The sequence below is a fragment of the Pinus tabuliformis genome, chromosome 7, assembly GCF_031772625.1.
Source record: "Pinus tabuliformis cultivar Carrire ecotype Pingquan chromosome 7, CPIR1, whole genome shotgun sequence".
In the NCBI taxonomy this organism is placed as follows: Eukaryota; Viridiplantae; Streptophyta; class Pinopsida; order Pinales; family Pinaceae; genus Pinus; species Pinus tabuliformis.
Genome location: NC_142293.1, coordinates 563,551,964 through 563,572,947, shown reverse-complemented (window position 1 = coordinate 563,572,947; position 20,984 = coordinate 563,551,964). Strand labels below are relative to the sequence as shown.

Below are 20,984 nucleotides of genomic sequence, written 5' to 3'. Positions count from 1 at the left end.
TAATTTACCTCCAAGCATAAGCTTGGTTGATAGAGAATAGGACCACCTTTCTCAATTTAGCTTGAGGGGCTTAGCACCTCTTTAGTGGTTAACACGGTGACCTTGCAGTCGTCAGAGCCACAGTCTCTGCAACACCAGAGGCATCGAGTGGTTAGAACACAGGGGGAGGTATTGTTAATCAAGCCTTTGTTTGCTTCCTGTTGGCTTCTATCCCACAACCTACTCTAGAGACTAGTTCCAAAATAGTTAAGAGGAAGGTTACACTTAGAATAGGCATCTAACTTAAAATCAACCAAGATTTTGCATTTCACCTAGCTTGTAGGATTTGCACTTCATCTAGGATAGTCAAGCATCCAAGCAACGATTGTTCATTCTATTACATAGCATCGAATTGATAATAAGCAAGACGTTGACTCCATAAGGCACTAGTCTAATTTAATCTTTAAGTCTTGCTAAATTTAACCAAGTAGCTAGGCCATTCAATCGTGTCTCCTAGACTTGTTGGTTGCCAAGTTGTCCTTCATCTTCACATTTCCATATGGACTACCCCCCATAGCTTGTTGTTGGGAGACAGCTAGAACGGAGAGGTCGGGGATCAGAGTGACAGCCCCCGACCTAATTCATTGTCGCCATGTCTGTACAATCTGAGCGACAACATTTTTTGGCGCCATTGTCAGGGACCAATTTATTGCGCTTTAGCGTTATGACAATTATCATCACTCTTCTTAATCTGCTAATCAATTTTATCTTCCTTATCCCGCCAATGCCACACAACATTTTTTGGCGCCGTTATATCTCTTCATCTTTTCATCACCTTATCTTTCTTCCTCTCACTAATCTTTTCATCTCTTCTATATGCACCTTTAGCACCTGGAAATTTAGGTTGGTTTCCTGTTTGGGTGGCGACTCCACTTATTCATCCATATACAAGAGCTTACTCTAGAAGAAATCTTGGTAGCTTGCTCAAACTCGCTCTCAAAACTTGGTTGAACAAACTACATTCTAGTAAGCATCCATTTTTTCTCAAGCAGGAAGCCCTCCCTGATATTCATTTGCTTCTCCCTGACTAACTTTTCGGTTTTTGCCTTGTGGGTTTTAGAGTTAGATTCATGTTCAAGTGGCGACTCCATTTCTTTCATTTCTTACAAGAATTTTTGTTGGAAGCTCGCTTCTTGTGGATCTCTTGTTTTTCTTGAACAAGGATCTCTCTCTGACATCCATTAGCTCCTTTTCCCCTTAAGCAATTCATCATGGATGACTTGTTCACCCCTTTGCATTTTACTAACATTCCTCATGATATTCCAAAAAGGTCTATTGATAGATTACCTTCTTTCACGGGTAATGATGCAACCATTACTACAGATCACATCAAAAGGTTCACAACTTTCCTGCAAAGATATGCTCATGCGACTGCATACAATCATGAAGACGTCAAGATGCAATTTTTGTCCTTTCCTTGAAAGGTGATGCTAGAAATTGGTTCTGTGATTTTCCTGACAATTCTTTTGATTCCTTACAAGCCATCGTCAATGCTTTCAAAAATAGATATGGGGATCAAAAGGATTCGCCTTGTGCCCCTAGTACTATGAAGAAAGATGAAAGTGATCTTGTAAAGGACCCAATTATCGAAAAAATATTTCAAGAAAATACACCACATCAAAATGTGCCATGTTGCAGAGATTGTGACCATTCTCATGATGAATCCACTTGTGTCATTGCAAGAAGAATCCTCGATAGTGGAAGGGCAAGGACGAAGGATCAAATTAATATTGATGATGAAAAGGAAAATGATAAGCATCTTATCAAGGAACTAAAGCAAATGATTAAAGACATGCAATTCATTCAAGCAAAGTTGATGAAAACCATGGAACTTAATCAAGAAAGATTAATAATAGATCAAGCCAAGGATATGAGAACCATGTATACCAAATTATTGGTCATAGAAGAAAAATGTGACGGAAAGCTAGAAATCATGAATATTAATCACTCCAATCAGATGACAACCATGCAAAATTATTTGATCACTATGGAAGCAAATCATAAGGAATAAATGAGTTATATTCAAATAAATCACGATAAAGTGATAAAGGACATGCAAGCCAGTCAAATGGCTCTTCAGAACAGGTTACAGGTTATGGAAGTTACGTAGTATAATCAGAAGATCACCTTTCAGAATATGATGGATACCATGGAGGAGAATCATGCCAAAGAAATCAATGTTATGAAGGATGAGCATTCTAATCAAATGAATGCCATAAGAAGCAAACAAATCATTCTTCAAAATAAGCTGCAGATAATGGAAAAATCACAGGTTCAGGAACTCCAGCCAAGACCAAAGGATCCAGAACACAAGCCTCCCAGCTCACAGAAGCAACCTTCATCTTATTATGAAGAAGTCATTGATTCCATTGAGAAATGGTTAAATGAAGATGATCCAAGCAGGAAGGAAATTGATAAGAATCAGGTTGATGCTTGCAAGGTTGATCCACCAGTCATAACAGATCAGGTTCATGAAAATAAAGAAGAGCAGGTCACAAAAGTCTTGGACATTCCAAATTTTCCATATGAGCGTTGTCCAAATCAGATAGAAAGTTGCACACCGATCGCATCAACATCAACATCGCATCCTGTCGAGAGCAAACGTAAAAAGCGAAGGAGAAAAAGAAAGAGGTTTGATGCATCATGCTCTTGACTTTTGAGCCCCGAGCAATTAATGAAAGAAAATTCATAAAAGGCAAAAGGCATATAAAGAAGGGTGGAAAAATCAAGGTCGGGCCACCTCGTGTACCACGATTGCTCCCTCCTATACATTACATACCCAAGTGTGGGCTTCCCCTTATCCAACTACCCATATGCCCCAATATGTGGCCCAAGGTTGCCCCTCTCATTCCCTATTCCATTCCACTTATTTATCACTTGCCACCCCGATTTCAGGGATGTACCTTGGACATACTATCCTCTTTGAGGGTTGAAACCACCAAATAAGGTACTTGGTTAACCCCTTTGGAGCTTGGAGACACTAGCACATGCCAAAGACCACTATGGAAGGGCATGCCATTATGAAGTGCCCACTTTGCTATCCATAATTTGTAAACTCTTTTACCCGATTATTTTAATGATTGGATGTACTGGAAGCCTAGGGGACGCATTGGATCTTATGCAGGATTACAGGTGGTTTTCATTTGGGTTTGGTCTCCCTATACGGGATCCTAACCCCCAGAGGTCTACATTGGCACATATAGGGTGTGCATAGAGATCCATTGGCCTCCACAGCAGCAGACAACACAGATCCACATCGATTCTCAGAGACTATTATCGATCCACTTTTGGGATGATGGTGATATGCTTGGTACATTATGCCCAGCAGGCCCCCACAGGAGCCCCACACTCTTGGCAGGTGTCCCAGGACTTGTATGATGTCATGGCAACATTCATTCTACCACTCGGACCCTTGCAGAGGATCTACAGACATCTCCAATTCATATGGAGACCCATGGGGTCATTCATGTGCCCTCAGACCCACTGGGAGCACCACAGGTCTACTACTTGGAGAACAAGGGGCCACCCCCTTGTGCATCATATTCCGAGGAATTTATTCCTCAGTATGGCACTTCAAGACATTATTAGGCCTTTAGAGGGCCCCATGACATGTACATATTGTTATTTGGCCCCTTGTGAGGCTTATTTTTTACACTTGTGAGCTAGTTTGGTGGGCTTATCACCCATAGGGGTTTTATTTGCACATTATTTTATCATTATGGGCTAATGTAGGCCCATATGCTAATTTGAACTCCTTAGGAGGCTATATATTGATGTTAAATACACTTATTTGGATCATCACTTGACTTGGGATCTCTCTAATCATAGAGAATTTCGCATTTTTTCCTTGGAGGATGTTTTTGGAGATAGATGAATTTTGACATATGGATTTGGGTTATTTTTCTTGCCTTGGAGCTTTGTCTTGCAAACGAAATGCTAGTTGGATATATTCTATAACGTTGTAAGTAAATTTTGACGTTGTTATTCTTGTTGTTGCATACTGCTAAAATTAGGGCTAATTGTTGCATAATTGAAATGTGGAATTAAGCATGTTTTAGTTAATTTAATGTATGGGCCAATGTTATATGAATGAAATGTCCTAGAGATTATTTGTCTCGATAAGATTGCATCATTCTCTTTGAAGTATAAATGCTTGAAGGTCACTTTTCTTTACTTTCTCTCAACTTTGGATGAAGCTGACTTTCCGAGCCTCCTTGATCAAGAAACCAAGTTCTTACTCATCATCATCCTTGACTCCACATCCCCAAGTGAATTAGGCACTGATCCCTAAAACGGTGGTCATCTCCTTCACCTTTTTCACCCTTTACCATTTTTTCCTAGGTCTAGTCCTCAAAGGTCACCTAGGGCATCAATTTCCTGGGAATTGACCCAAGGAGAAACTTCGATCTCCTATAGGCTACTACGCTAGTGGTTCCCCTCCCTTTCCTCCAAATTTGAGGCAATTCTAACGGTGGAATCTCCGAGAATCCCAAGCCCTAGCTCTAGGATCGAATTTTGTCTAGGCATCCCCAAGGCTAGACCTCAACAGGATCAATTCAACCTTTCGAAGTAAATATTATTGTTTGGTCATTTCCCTTCACCTTGTGTCCAGGATATGAACATCATTGGTTGCTACATTCCATCCTCGAACCAAGGTTGGGTCCACTTGGCCCTGTGTGGTCCTACTTCTCAATAAAGATTATTTGTCAAGGACCATTTGGGAATCCAAGTCTCCCGAGGATTATAGGGATTGAGAACCTCATTTATAAGCCTATTCCTTCTCCCTCAACCCTCCAATCCTCACCCCTTACCCTGGAGGACCAAGTCTCTTGCTTAAAGAGCAAGCAAGTTCCATTCTTCACTCCATCCTTGGGAAAGGGTTTACGGGATCACTTTCCACCTATCCATTGACATATACTTTACAAGTGATCCCTACACTACCAGGACTCCTCCCATTGGTGAAAGTCCGTAGAGAGCAGGGAGACTTGACAGTGGGCTAAGCCTCAACCGTTGCCCTTAACCTAATAGTTGCCCTCTTAGGAAACCCTTTTAGGTCCCCTGTTGGTTTGAGTGGTAACATTTCTGGTGTCGTTGCCAGGAACACGAAACGTGTGTTTTGTTCCCCATACGACATATTGACATATCATTATTGGCGACTCCATTGGAAGAACGAAACCCTAGTTCTTCATTGAACTTTAAGGTCGACGTTTGTAGGGTGAAGAAAGCATTTTTCTAGGCATCCTTAATTTCACCCTGGTGACTCCTACATATGTTTCATGTATACCTCAAATAGGTTGTCATTCTTTTGTAAATTTCCCGCTTTGGACATTGCTAGCATCCTTAGACATCCTAATCATCTCGCGGGAAGGATGGTACGTGTCCTGCCCATGTTTGATGGTGATCCATTCTCCGCAATTGACCACTTAGAAATATTTAATGCATATGCTTCAAGAGAGAAGGTTGTCCACCAAGATGTCCTCATGTTATTGTTCACGGGATCTCTCGGTGGTCATAATTCATGGTTGCATGATCACGAACCTAGGAACATCTTGTCTATTGAAGAGTTCGTTGAGGGCTTTCTTAAACATTTTTAAGTACACCCCGCATTAAGCATCCAAGAGGAAGCTTTCATTGAACATCATCAAAACATTGACAATCTCGGTAATGAGTCCTCCTTGGGTCCACTTGATTAAAATCATGATTTTGAGGACAAATGTGTTGGGAAGGATGAGTTTATGGAAAGTGAAATTGAGACCAACCCTACCTTCCTCGAGGATATTACTCCCGATGAATCCTCCTTTGAAAACCTTGAGAGAGATGATCCCATTAGCCCCTTGAAAGATGACAATGAAGATTATTTCCACATTGAAAGGGAGAAATGGGAAATTGTTGGTCCTCAATTTGATTGTGCTCCCATTTACGTCACCGATAAGGAGGATGAGGATGAGATTGGTCTTCCCTTCCCCTCAGGCATGATTTATGATGACATACCCATTGATACCCTTGGGAAGGAGAATTTTCATTTTCCTTTACATGAAGAGGGGTGGTTGGAAGTGATCAATTTTCCTTTTAAGAGAGACCCGAACTTTGATACTAAGGAAATTGATAAGGCTCCCACTTCTCCGAAGTATGATTCTACGTTCAAATCACTTGGGCCTTTAGATTATGATTTTGGGAAAGGACAACCCGTTGAATGCAATATTTCTTTGTCCCTTTTTCTTATTGATCATCATCTTGAGTCTTCGTCAAGTGATTCCCTCACCCCTGGTCATATGATGTCAAGTAACTATGAGCCTTTCCCCAAACCTGAGTATAGTGTTAAGAGAAAACCCTTCATCGATTATACTTTTCCTCCTTGGACACACCCTTAGGGTTTTGATCACTCCATAGTCTCCCCTCTCCAGTGTAATCATCATGTGCAACCTACTTGTGTTTCTCCATCTTATCGGCCTCCCTTTCCCACTAATCATAACCCAATGAAGGCCATAAGCCATGACGTAAATAATAAGGACAATGGTGGAAGTGATATGCCAGAGGTTGTCATCCATCAAAAGTTTATGAGCTTGGTTGTTGACATCTCTATATTTTGGTTGCAAGAGAAGATCTCACGGACTAGATTACATCATTTTCTCACCTCTTCTCACATAATCATCCATGTGTGGGCATCATATTTTCCCACCTCCCGCCCGCAACATCCTCCATGTGTTTGGATTTGCATTCGTTTTGGGATTTTCTACATGAGTAGTCATACTGGCAGGCATATGTATATTGATACGATGATATGTTGGTTGCACTAGCTTTATGATTACACTTAGCATTAGCATTATCACATGCATGTTAGGGTAGGATGCATTACATGTTGATTTTTGCATTAGAACTAACATCATATGATGTTTCTCATGATAGATTAGATTGCATTTAGGTAAAAAAAATGCATATTTTATTTTTGTTAGTTTATGGGCTAACATTAAGCATGGGTGATCATAAGACACCGTGAAAAACACGTTGCCTCATGGCTTTGATCTTTGACATGTGCAGATAACAAGTCTACAATGACCAAGAGATTGTTGGAGTTCTCGTGACCTCCCGTTCAAGCAGCCTCGTCCACTTCTTTGAAAGATCATGTCCCATCTGGAGCTAGATGTTACCCACCACTTCGTGGGTGATATCTCCAAGAGAATTTTTTCTCCATGATGAACCTCAGCCGGCAGCCAGCAGCAGCCTTCTACTAGCTCGTTGTGTCATTTCTCTGCCACCTAAGCCAGGCATGTGGTCCCTCACCCACCTATATTGATCGTATGTTTGAAGGTGGGCCTCCCAAATCTAAAGGTATGTCTTGTCATTTGGTAATTGAGTATTGGGTTTACTAATCATGGATACCACTGGGTATGGATTGATGGGGGAATTTGGCGGAAAGAGTGGGCTTAGTTGGTGCTCTTGTCCCCTGGATCTCTTTTTGAGGTTACCTTTGGATCTTAGTCCCGTGGGATCTCCTTTATTGACCATTTTGTTCCATGGTGGTACTACTTGGGAAACCCCGACTTTGGGTGCGTGGTCCCACTCCTTTATCGCACATATTACTCCCTTTCCACTCACTATACCCCCATTCATCATTTCTCCCACCTGGGTCCACATTTCCATTCTGGGTCCACGTAGGGCCAGCCTCCCTATCCCCTTGCCCCCACCTTGGGTCAGGCGTGGAATGATGCCCTGGAGGTTGAAGCAGCTAAAAGAAAAATAAAAAAGCATAATTTGCCACATTTAACAGGAAATTGTACCACAAAATGGAAAAGATGGCGAGGTCAAAAATAATTAACACATGGGCAAAAGTCAATACATGAGCTCTACCCCAATCCATGGTCATCACCCTGGTCCCATAGGCCCTAAATGAGCTTCCTTTATCATTCAGGAACCCATGAGTGTCCCAACCCCCGAAGGGCAATGAACAGACCTACCTAAAAGGCGGTAATCACTGTTATATCTTACACATCATGCTCTTGTTCTTTGACCCCCGAGTAGTTAATGAAAGAAAATTCATAAAAGGCAAAAGGAATATAAAGAAGGGTGGAATAATCAAAGTCGAGATACCTCGTGTACCACAATTGCTCCCTCCTACACATTACATACCCAAATATGGACTTCCCCTTATCCAACTACCCCTATGCCCCAATATGTGGCTCAGGGTTGCCCCTCTCATTCCCTATTCCATTCCACTTATTTATCACTTGCCACCCCCATTAGAGGGATGTACCTTGGACATACATTCCCTTTGAGGGTTGAAACCACCTAATAAGGTACTTGGTTAACCCGTTTGGAGCTTGGAGACACTAGCACATGCCAAAGCCCACTACGCAAGGGCATGCTATTATGAAGTCCCCACTTTGTTATCCAAGATTTGTAAACTCTTTTACCTGATTATTTTAATCACTGGATGTACTGGAAGCCTAAGGGACACATTGGATCTTATGCAGGATTACAGGGGGTTTCCATTTGGGTTTGGTCTCCCTATACGGGATCCTAACCCCCAGAGGTCTACATTGGCACAAATAAGGTGTGCATAGAGATCCATTGGCCTCCATAGCAACAGACAACACTTCACAGATCCTCATCGATGCTTGGAGACTACTAGCGATCCACTTTTGGGATGATGGTGATATGCTTGGTACATTATGCCCAGCAAGCCCCACACTCTTGGCAGGCATCCCAGGACTTGTACGATGTCATGGCAACATTCATTCCACCACTCGGACCCTTGCAGAGAATCTATAGGCATCTCTAATTCATATGGAGACCCATGGGGTCATTTATGTGCCCTCAGACCGACTAGGAGCACCACAGGTCTACTACTTGGAGAACAAGGGGACACCCCCTTGTCCATCATATTCCGAGGAATTTATTCTTCCGTATGGAACTTCAAGACATTATTAGGCCTTTAGAGGGCCCCACGACATGCACATATTCTTATTTGGCCCTTTGTGAGGCTTATTTTTACACTTGTGAGCTAGTTTGGTGGGCTTGTCACCAATAGGGGTTTTACTTGCACATTATTTTATCATTAGGGGCTAATGTAGGCCCATAGCTAATTCGAACTCCTTAGGAAGCTATATATTGATGTTAGATACATTCATTTGGATCATCACTTGACTTGGGATCTCTCTAATCATAGAGAATTTCACATGTTTTCCTTAGAGGATAATTTTTGGAGATGGATGAATTTTGACGTATGGATTTGGGCTATTTTTCTTGTCTTGGAGCTTTGTCTTGCAAATGAAATGTTGGTTGGATATTTTCTATAACGTTGTAAGTAAATTTTGACGTTATTCTTGTTGCTATATACTGCTAAAATTAGGACTAGTTGCTGCAAAATTGAAATGTCGAATTAAGCATGTTTTAGCTAATTTAATGTACGGGCCAATGTTGTATGAATGAAATGTCCTAGAGATTATTTGTCTCGATAAGCTTGCATCATTTGCTTTGAAGTATAAATGCTTGAAGGTCACTTTTCTTTTCTTTCCCTCAACTTTGGATGCAGCTGACTTTCCGGGCCTCCTTGATCAAGAAACCAAGTTCTTACTCATCATCATCCTTGACTCCACATCCCCAAGTGAATTAGGCACTGATCCCTAAAAAGGTGGTCATCTCCTTCACCTTTTACCACTTTTTCCTAGGTCTAGTCCTCAAAGGTCACCTAGGGCATCAATTTCCCGGGAATTGACCCAAGGAAAAACTTTGATCTCCTACATGCTACTGCACTGGTGGGTCTCCTCCCTCTCCTACAAACTTGAGGCAATTCTAACAGTGGAATCTTCGGGAATCCCAAGCCCTAGCTCTAGGATCGAATTTTGCCTAGGCATGCCCAAGGCTAGACCTCAACGGGATCAATTCAACCTTTCGAAATAAATATTTATGTTTGGCCTTTCCCTTCACCTTGTCCAGGATAGGAACATCATTGGTTCCTACATTCCATCCCCGAACCTGGGCTAGGTCCACTTGGCCCCATGTGGTCCTACTTGTCAATAAAGTTTATTTGTCAAGGACTATTTGGGAATCCAAGGCTCCCAAGGATTATAGGGATTGAAAACCTCGTTTATAAGCCTATAACTTCTCCCTCAACCCTCCAATCCTCAGCCCTTACCTCTGGAGGACCAAGTCCCTTGCTTAAAGAGAAAGCAAGTTCCATTCTTCACTCCATCCTTGGGAAAGGGTTTGCAGAATCACTTTCCACCTATCCATTGACATATACTTTACAAGTGATCCCTACACTACCAAGACTCCTCCCATTGGTGAAACTCTGTAAAGAGCAAGGAGACTTAGCTGTGGTGACAGTGGGCGAAGCCTCCACTATTGCCCTTAACCTAGCAGTTGCTCTCTTTGGAAACCCTTTTAAGTCCCCTACTGGTTTGAGTGGTAACAAGTCTTAGTGTTCTAGCCGAGTCTTGTGTAAAAGTGATTTGGAAATAATTTAATCTAATTGGATAAATTATTTTATTACAAGTCACTTGGTCTACTAGATCATATTGTGTCGCAGAATTGCATAAGTTATTTGAGGGTCTATAATGAATAGGTATTCCCCCTTTGAGGGTTGAATTATTGTAAAATCTTATGTAAAAAATATTTTAGTGCATGGTCCTTCATACTTAGACACCATGGCTAAAATATTTGAGGGTGGAAAAATAATTAATCCCCTCAAGTGTCAATTAATTAATTTTTCTGGCAAAAATAAAATTAAATCCTAAGCCAGAAAATTAATTAATTAGAGTCAAAAATTAAAATGTTAGAGAAATTAAATTCTCCAAGTGGAAAAAATCGTAGGTCTTAAAGAAGTCAAATTTTGGAGGTCTCCACCAAGGGAATATTGGAAATTTCAAGAAAAATTAGAGCCTTGGACCTTGATGGTTAAGTCAAAGTCAATTTTTTGAGGAAATTAACTCAAAATAATTATTTTTGAGCTAATAAAAAATGGTTTTAATGAGAAATTCGAAAATTCCTCAAAAATAATTATTTCAACGGCAGAGATTAAAATATCATCAAAGATTTATCAACGGCCGAGATTATTTTGACAAGGATCAAACCAACTAGCCGTTATTTTCCACTTGGAGGAATTTCTCTATAAATAGAAGGCTTTTTGCTTCTATTTTCATCTTGATCTTGAGCTCTGCTCTGATGTAACTTTGTAAAAGTTGGTGTAAAGCCACTATCCCACTGGGAACGTTTTGATCATCATAATAAAAGACTTTGGGGTGCAGTTCATGGTGTCTTTGTCTCGTTGATTTGTGGTATGTGCTAGGTACGGGCATTCCTATATTGTGCTTCAAATATTAATTGAATCGTTATTTCATTTGTAGATGATAGGAACATTTTATTGGTAAGTTTTGGGCTTATCTTAGGTGATCCAATTCATTGTATGTTCTAACGGTTTCTTCTTGAGAAAATATATAGAGTTTGTAGGTTCCTTAGTCCTTGGGCTCCAAGTTCACAAACTATGGGCACAAGCCGACTATGTTTGGATTCTGAATATTTTATGTGATTTTCTAACTTCGCTAAGGTTGTGGTTTGACATTTATCTTTCGAAATACATCTAGCCATTGTCAAGATCTACAAAATTCTATTTTTCAAAAAAAAATCTCAAACATTGTATATTTGTATATAATTTGTAAGATAATTTTTTGTAAATAAATTTTTCTAACCCTTGTTTTGTAGCAACTGGGGTTTGGGGTTTTTATTTTATTTTTGTATATATTGGGTTTTTTAGGAAAATTTATTTCTATTTGTCCACGTGAAATCTCTCAAGGGATCAAAAAAAGCGTAAACTTTTGAAATTTCCAACCCTTAAAAACCCTAGACGTCTAGGGTTTTTGGGCCCATTTTTGCAAGTTGCTTATTTTCAAATTGGGGAAAAAACCCATTTTTTGAAGGCCCTAGGCCTTACCCAACCTAAAACACTAGTGTTTGGGACCTATTTTGCAAGCATTAAGAAAGTCGTAAGCCCTACATGGGCAAGATCTCATTGCAAACAAGGGTTTCTTCAAGGGATTGGCATTTTATCTCTAATGATTTTTTATTTCAACAATCATAAAGGTCTGATCTTTGGATTTGAGCTAACATTTTGTGAGTGTAGGTGGTGAAGAGTGATTTCTCTGACATCTACAAACTTGGCATAGGCCATTGGGCCTTCGGGTTTGCTTCTATTGCCTTCATCTCTCATTTTAATTGACTGCATAGTTTATATCAGATCTGATATATTGATATAACAGTTTCATAATCATCACCCGGATGCGGGTGACTCTACCAGCATTCAATGATGGACTCCGCCAGACAGACATCTGGCCTGACGGATGGCAGGCGGAAGGATTGTATGGTACACGTCGTAGGATGGTATATCAAGTTCAGGGCAGAGGAATTAAATACCGCGCAGCCTCGAATTTGGTTTGAATTCAATGCAAGCATGGCTGCTCTGCATACACTTTGGCTCATTGACATGGATCCGCGTAACGCAGTTAATGACTATGTTTATTATGAAGCAAAGCCGCTTCAGATCCGCTGTATAGTCATTCGGGTCTGGATGTTAGAAAGGTTCTGGAAATGCCCTGAATTTCTCAGCGCTTTCATTACTTCTGGTTTGCTCTGTTTCAATCGTTCTCCCAGTCCTTCAGTCTCTGTAACCATGCCTCGAAGACGAGGAATCCCGCGCAGAGGCAGTCACTCAGGGAACAGAGGAAGCCTTCTTCGACATGCCCCTCAGAATGTTGCACCCATCGCCTTAGCTCCTCCTTCTTCTCCGCCTTCGGACCAAGATAGGCTTCTCCCGAATAATTCTTATCAGACCTCCAGGTTTACCTTCCAAAGTCGGCTCAACAGGCCCATGGTGACAGTAAATTTTACCATATTTGTCTCGGAGGAGGAGAGCAACCAGTTCAGTTCGTCTCCTTCCGTTCCCTCACTTTCTCAGGATGATAGTGTTCTGCTAGGGGACCTGACGGGGAGAGTGTTTCATGCGGACCACATGCAAGAGGATGCCCCTGTTTCGGAAGCGCCTCAGCAGCCTGATCCAATACAGGAAGATGATTTAGCTTGCAGGACATCTCAACGAGAAGCTGGTATTCTACATTTGGTTACTAATCCTGATGGAGGTGAGCCGGTACTGGACGAAGACGGTCTCGTGACCTGGGTAGCTTCTACTAGCCAGGCAAAGGAGGATACGCCAGCTTCACCAAGTCATGCAGATTGATCACAGCTCCTTTCTGCCGGGTCGCTTTCTCGCTTATATGCTATGCAATCTTGGTCTTGTGTTTTTGAGTCTGAAGTTAGAGGTCTATGTATGGTTTATTCTCATGCTACAGGCAGTAACAACAGCCAATACAGGCTTTATTTTTTGTCTTAAAAATGCCTATGCTAGTTGCTACTTTGTTTTTTTGGTCAATGTAGGTTATGAAGATGGTAGGTCTGGTAAGTTGGGTCAGTATGTCAGGAACCAAAGCAAAATTTTTGAAGTCTGTACTGTAAATCTGGTTGAAGGGCTGAACTGTAATGTCCCTGATTTTTTGGCTGAGGAAAGGCTTCGGCCTCCTCTGAGGTCTTGACCTCATTGTATATATTTTTTCACTTTTTTAATAGAATTAGTATTTACGGAGAAAAAACAGTGTCATAATCATCATAATACAAGCCTAAAGAACCCACACATTAAGCTAATAACTCATACAAGACATCAAAATAAATTACAAGGGTTTGATCTATCAATTTTATTGTTTTATTTTCGTTGTCAAATAATTTTCAAGGTCTGATTTGAAATTGCAGAGGTCTGATTTGAAAGTTTCGGGTCTGATATAATTCTTATAGCAGTGTATTCAGAGCATAAACACACATAAAATAAACCTAAATTCATTAACAAATCACTTAAGGCATTGAACATTAATCTTGTGGTTAAATTGATTGCATATAAGTTATTTTTTAGGATTGTTGGGCAATTTCCAGATCTGATATATTTGCTACAACCATTTATGCAGTCATATAAACTAAATAAGAATCATCAAAATTGACTAAAGATCATCTAAAAATCACTCAAATTGATTAGCTAATCATTGGAGCTTATTTGGCATTAATATTAGCACCTTGTTGGTTTATTAAAGACTGAATCATTGATTTTCTGAGTTATTACAGATCTGATATACATCATTTTGAGGTTTGATCTGAGCATAATAAATTTGATCTATAGTGTCTAAGCAGTCCTATAATCAAGTGAATATCATTGGAAGTTAAATGCATTGATTTTCTAGCTTATCTTTGGCATCTTGCATCACTTCTTGACTGCTAATATAAAATTGTAGATCTCTTAATACAAGGTTGCAGCGATAATAAATCACATATAAGTCTCTAAAATTGGGTAATGAAATTTTACAATTCATAATCATTTATGGTTGAAGTGATTTGGGCTTAATTTTAGTCATTGACATCTTTTACACTCTTGCATTCACACAAGTGCTCTAATCAAGTTGATAAGCATTTAATTGGCTAATTGTTCTAAGTGACATTGTGTATTAATGTTCTTAACTTCTCATTCTCATTAGTGCCATTGAGTGGATTCATTGCTCATTGTTAAACTGGATATCTCTTGTGAATGTTATTCTAATCATAATTGTGAGAAGAGATTTAAATTTCTCCTTGTATCTAAGTGGCATATTGGTGATTTATTGATTATAATCTTGGAGATTGTTAATTGTCTTAAGTAGCAATAATCTTATATTTGAGCAATTGTCTATTTATATTACTACCGCATTTCTCTAGCAATGTTAAGCTTGAACACTTTCTCTTGTGGTTGAGATTTTATTCATTTATTGTTTAAGTACTTTATTGTTCTTAATTGAAAATCATTATCATTAAGTACTTAACAAATTGAGTAATCTCACCTTAAGAGCATTCATCTCTTGCACTTGTGTACTAGGGATAAACTCTTGCATTAATAATTTACCTCCAAGCATAAGCTTGTTTGATAGAGAATATGACTATCTTTCTCAATTTAGCTCGAGGGGCTTAGCACCTCTTTAGTGGTTAACACGGTGACCTTGCAATCGTCAGAGCCACAGTCTCCGTAGCGCAGGAGGCATCAGGTGGTTAGAACACAGGGGCAAGTATCATTAATCAAACCTCTGCTTGTTTACCATTGGCTTCTATCCCACAACCTACTTTAGAGACTACTTCAAAAATAGTTAAGAAGAAGGTTACACTTAGAATAGGCATCTAACTTAAAATCAACCAAGATTTTGCGTTTCACCTAACTTGTAGGATTTTCACTTCATTTAGGATAGTCAAGCATCCAAGCAGCGATTGTTCATTCGGTTACATGGCATCAAATTGATAATAAACAAGAAATTGACTCCATAAGGCACTTGTCTCACATTTAAATCTAATATAATCTTTAAGTCTTGATAAATTTAACCAAGTAGCTAGGGCATTCAATCGTGTCTCCCAAACTTGTTGGTTGTCAACTTGTCCTTCATATTCACATTTCCATAGGGACTAGCCCCCCATAACCTGCTCTTGGGGGACAGCTAGAAAGGAAAGGTCGGGGATCAGAGTGACAGCTCCCGACCTGAGTCGTTGTCATAGTGCATGTACAATATGAGTGACAACACCTTATTGAGCCTCTCTTCGAATGAGCTCTAGATCCATCACCTTGAACCTTCAACCCTAGAATATCTACTGTAGGTGATCATAATCATACCGGGACTCCTCCCATCGGTGAAAGTTAGTAAAGAACAGGGGACCTTAGTTCTGGTGACATTGCATCATTGTCCCAATGTTGTCACTTAGTCTAATAGTTGTCCCATAGGTTTTCCCTCCTTAGGGCCCTACTAGATTTTGTGGTAATAATCCACACTCTTATTCTCAACATCAATATTTTGTTTCCCACATTGAAAACTTATGGGATGTAAAAGTGATGGAAAATCTTGCTGCATCCATTAGACCATTTTTTTTCGCAAATGGTATAGCTTTCAATGTTTGAACTTTGTAGGTCTCCTTATTAAAAGGAAATGGTGAGGGATCTAGTTAACACTGCACCTAAAGGTTACAAATCTTCTAGTTATGAAAATATGATGACAATAGTGTTATCTAAAGAAGGGCTCGGGTTGAAGCTGGACTTGATGACATTAAAGATAGTTGAAAGGAATTTGGCGTCTCCATTGTCTCCAATGGTTGGACAGATATCAACCATCGTCCCCTTATCAACATTTTGGTTTCTAGCCCGAAAGAAGTTATGTTCTTAAAATCCCATGATACCACAAAAAAGACAAAAGATGGTCCATATCTAATGGGTCTCTTCAAAGAGGCAATAAAGGACGTTGGAATAGAAAATGTGGTCCAAATTATTACAAATAGTGCCTCAAACAATGTCTTTACTAGGGAGTTGATTGAGGCTGAATTCCCAACAATTTTTTGAACTCCTCGTTCTATGCATTACATGAATATGCTCCTAAAAGACATTGATAACATTGCATGGGTTGTGAAAAGTATAATTGAAGCAAAGATGCTACAAAACTTTATTGATAATCAGGTAGCATCCATAACAATTTATAGGAAATATGCAAATCTTTAGCTTCTTCAATGTATCGAGACTAGATTTGCATCTGCATTCATTATGCTTCAGCGCCTTATTAAAATGCATCAACCTTTGAGATAATGGTGGTATCAATGGATTGGCAAAGGTGGAAGGCTTGTCATATTGGAGATAGCCCAAAAGTTGAAGACCTTATTATTGGTCTTTCTTTAGAGGATTTTTGGAGAAGAGTGGAGGATATTGTCACCATCATTACACATATTGTTTCCACCCTTCGTATATTTGATAGTGATCAACCATGTTTAGGGGATGTGTTTGAGAGTATGGACCAAATGAAAGAGAAACTTCATGACATAATGGAAGATGAAAATTTTAGGATCGACAAAGACACCAGAAACGAAGTGTGGAAACTTAGTTTGACAAGGTGGAAAGTGCTTCATAGCCCTTTTCATTCAATTGCATTCCTACTCAATCCTAAATGGTTTCATAGGAAACCATCTTCAGATGTAGAGGTGATGCAAAATTGGAATAATTTTATAAGTAAGTGTTATGATCGTCAGAACACATTGTTTTACGACTTGAGTTGGAAAAGTACTCGAAATTAGAAGACCACTTTGCAAATAAAGATTGTGCATACAACAGGGAACAACTTGGACCCATAGATTTCTGGATGCAATATGGTACAGGGACTCCCTTGCTTCATCGGTTGGCTATTTGTTTGCTTTCGTACATATGCTCAATAACAAATATCCCTTAATGTATTGATTTATTGTTTAAGCAAGTCTAATGTTCATTTTGGATTATTTTCCTTTTAAGATTTCAAATGACTATTGATAACATAATGTTAATAAATGACTAGTTCCTTTGCATGTGAAAAAAACTGGAGTGAATAGGATTTTATCCATTCAACAAAAAGGAATCGTCTAAGCACAAGATTTGGTATTTGTACACTCAAATCTACACTTGTTATCTCGACAACACCTAGAGTGCAAAACTAGACCCACGAGAATGTGGAATTAAGGTTTACAAAACGATGGAGATAATGATGATCTTCCACATGAGGTGCTACAAGACAATGTTGAAGACATACTTGATAATACCAAGAAGTCTACAAAGCAAAATAATGCTTTTGGAATTGGCTCAAGCTCAACAACCATTCTAGAAAATTAGCTTGAAAATCTAGATTATTAGGTTTACTTGCATTTTGCATATGAATTGTTAGAAGTGGCTTTAGAGATACATCTATATTCAAAAGTATACATTTAATTATTTATATTTCAAATCTCTTATGCTCATAAATGTTTGCTATTTTCTTGGAATTAATGATTGGCTAAATTTTTGGATCTACAAAATTATCACTTCTTGTTTTAAAACCAAATCACTATTTATGCATGCGTCTTTACAATTTCACAAGTGGAAACATTGGATGTTTAGGATTAATGTTTTGTTTTATATTGCTCACCTTTAATCTTGTTTTTTTCTCTCTCCTGGTTTCTTATACACAGAACCTCCAAACTCTGTTACTCGTACCATTCTCGTTTCTTGTTTCGTTTCCTGTTTCTCGTTTCTGGTACATAGATATAGCCCCCACCCAGATTCAAGTCTATCCAAGTGACATGCTTGTGCTTGTGGATGTGCCCCTGCACATGGTACATCAGTTGGGAACAGGGGCAAATCCTCGGTGACTTTGGCAGAATGGATAACCTCCTGGGAAGAATTTCTAGATTTCTTTTTATATTTCAGCAACACTTTGTCAAGTTATTTTGTTGTGGTCCCAATTTGTAAGGCAGTACACATACTAGGACTATATAGACTAGATTAGTGCAGGTTATGCCAAGAAATTTTGATGAACTATACTTTTGACAGTCTGCTGCAGCCAGACTTTCTATATTTTGTGTTACACTGCTGTCTGGTTCGACCACAACATTTTTACTACCACAAAATCTACCCATTATTGTGAAAAACCTTATAAATAAATTAATGTTGTCAACAGTAGTTTGCCAGGTCAGCAAAAGTAGGTAGCTAATATAGCCCCCACCTGGATTCGAGTCTATCCAGGTGGCATGCTTGTGCTTGTGAATGTGCCCCTGCACATGCTACAGCAGTTGGGATCACGGTCAAATCCTGGGCGACTTTGGCAGAATGGATACCCTTCACTTGCAGCTGCTTAGCCGAAATGCAATCAGTTTGAATGAGCTAATTGTTACCCTGTAATGCTAAATCTAAGAGCAATAGGGTCATCGTGAAAAGTGAAAGCTTAGCTCCCAAAAAAAACATTGTCACATTCACTATTATTACTTTTGTACAGAAAATGCATCATTTTCTATCAAACAAACCGTAAATAACTCTGAGAGGCCATGCCACCCAATTCCATAGTTAAATCACAAAGTTCTGCTGTGGTCCATAAGAAAGGTTGCAAAGATTGAAGGACCTGATCAACAGTTTCATACTGATCCGTGATAAGCTCATATTTCTGCGTCAATGACCTTTCACGACGCGGCTGCCTGGATGTCAATTGCGGTTGAGACTGATGTCTTTGGGTATGTGACCGTTTAGGAACTAGCTGCCTGGATGATTGTGGTTGAGATTGATGTGTTTGGGTGTGTGACAGCTGGCATGAGGGCCTCCTTGTCAACTTGTTACCCATTGCCTGGAATAAATAATTATTCTGTGAGCTCCAAATGAAAAGAAATTATAATTGAGAAAGCAGAAGTCACGTCGTAAAAGATGAAACCTAATTTCATTACAAAATGATACTGGAAAATTGAAAGAGCAAGGCAAAATATTGTAAAAGAGCAGTTCCATCCATGAGTGGTTAAAATCAGAAAGAGATAAATAATAGAACTGGGTTTTGGCCAATGGTCAAGCAGAGGTGGGTGATATTGCCCACCCAGGTTTAAATCTTCGATTCGCATCTTTTACCTCTTGTAAATCAATGGCACATGTGCAAGTGAGCTATTTCGAGTAGCTGAGGTCAAATAAAAGTCCTCTACCACTTTGACCAAACAGATACACCCACCCAGAGTTTCTGAATCATGGATCTTGATGTAAACCAGTTCCATTTTATTCTCATATCTAGAAGGGCATGTAAAGGAATCATCTAGTAAAAAATAAAGAAATAAATATACAACTTTTAGAGTTAATTTATGCATGCTGGAGATGTGATTATGGGAGCAAAGAGGGCAGTCCGGAAGTTTTGTTTCATTCAAATGTTAAATTTGAATTATTATGAAAATGTGCATATTAATATTATTATTTTATTTATTTTAAAAACTGAATTATGTGATAATCAAAAATATAAAATAATAAATAAACATATTTTTTATTTCTTGATCAATAAGGTTACAGTGTTAAGCCTTCCGTAACGTTCCTTTCTTAATGGCATGCTGTTATACAAACATGTGTTGCAGCCCCTCTTCCCAACAAAAATAAATCAACGAAATCAAGGAAAAAATTATCAGAAAGACAAATTAAAACCAGAATGAGAGCTATGGCCGAAGCACTTCCCAGCAAAAATAACTGAAATCAAGGAGAAAAATATCAGAAAGAAAAATTAAAACCAGAATGAGAGCCATGGCCGAAAGTTAGAAGAAAATCTAAGAGTTGAAGGAACTGAAACGTAGAATTCCCAACCAAAAAAATTCCAAAAATTCTATATAGTGGAACTTACAGAGGCAATTTTATGACGAAGAAATCGCCCAAGGTGACTCGAAAAACATGGAAAGACGCCGTACCTTAACTAATTTAGCCAGGCTGGAAATTTATTAGTGCGTTTTGCATATAAGAGGTGCTGCCTTTCCAGGAAGCGTTCCTCTTCGGCGAAATTGTCGGCGTTACCCTTGAACAAAAAAAGCGCCGCCGAATTCCATGTCGTCGGTTTACCACGGGCATTTTAGTTTATTAGAGTGTAAACGAATCAGGATGGAATAGCAAGAGGTGTGCTGTCACCTGCTTTTCCCCGCAATGGAGAATCTGTGGAAATAAATTTGTGGAATAAAGCCAGAATGGACCTGCCCTGCTTCATAAGGAATATCAACCAGATGAGGTTGAGGACTTGCATTGTGCCATTTTCCGTCTTCCGAAGTTGGTTGTGTAACATGCCATTCTCCTCCGGAGTCAAAAAAAAGTGAATTGTTAAATGGGACACTCTTGCAGCTATTCCTTTAATGATACATATTCCAATGGCTGGTTTCTGTTCTACAGACAAACTCATAAAATAGAATAGAATATTAGTTGGATTCTCAACGCATTTATATGAATAAATAAAATAAGTTATCTTGATGTTTACTTTGGAAACTGTTTTTTCCATATTCTCCCTTTTTAATTCTATAGTGTTAATAGTTTCTATTATAATAATTATGTCTCGACCATATTACATCCAATCTAAATGTTT

General features: G+C 39.2%; 1 protein-coding gene across 2 annotated transcripts in view; it reads right to left on the bottom strand.

Moving 5' to 3' along the window:
- LOC149248638 (E3 ubiquitin-protein ligase RGLG3-like) overlaps nt 1-20,780 on the bottom strand; it is a 239,397-nt gene extending 218,617 nt beyond the window's left edge. The window contains exons 1-2 of one of the 2 annotated variants that reach the window (XM_089458486.1): nt 20,262-20,780; nt 19,023-19,241 (exon numbers count right to left, since the gene is read on the bottom strand). In XM_089458486.1, the coding sequence (XP_089314612.1) occupies nt 19,023-19,238 (216 nt within the window). In that variant the 5' untranslated portion in view covers nt 19,239-19,241; nt 20,262-20,780. The remainder of the gene's footprint in view (nt 1-19,022; nt 19,242-20,261) is intronic. The other variant, XM_089458485.1, reaches the window with a different exon arrangement.
- Between the last annotated feature and the right edge of the window lie 204 nt (nt 20,781-20,984).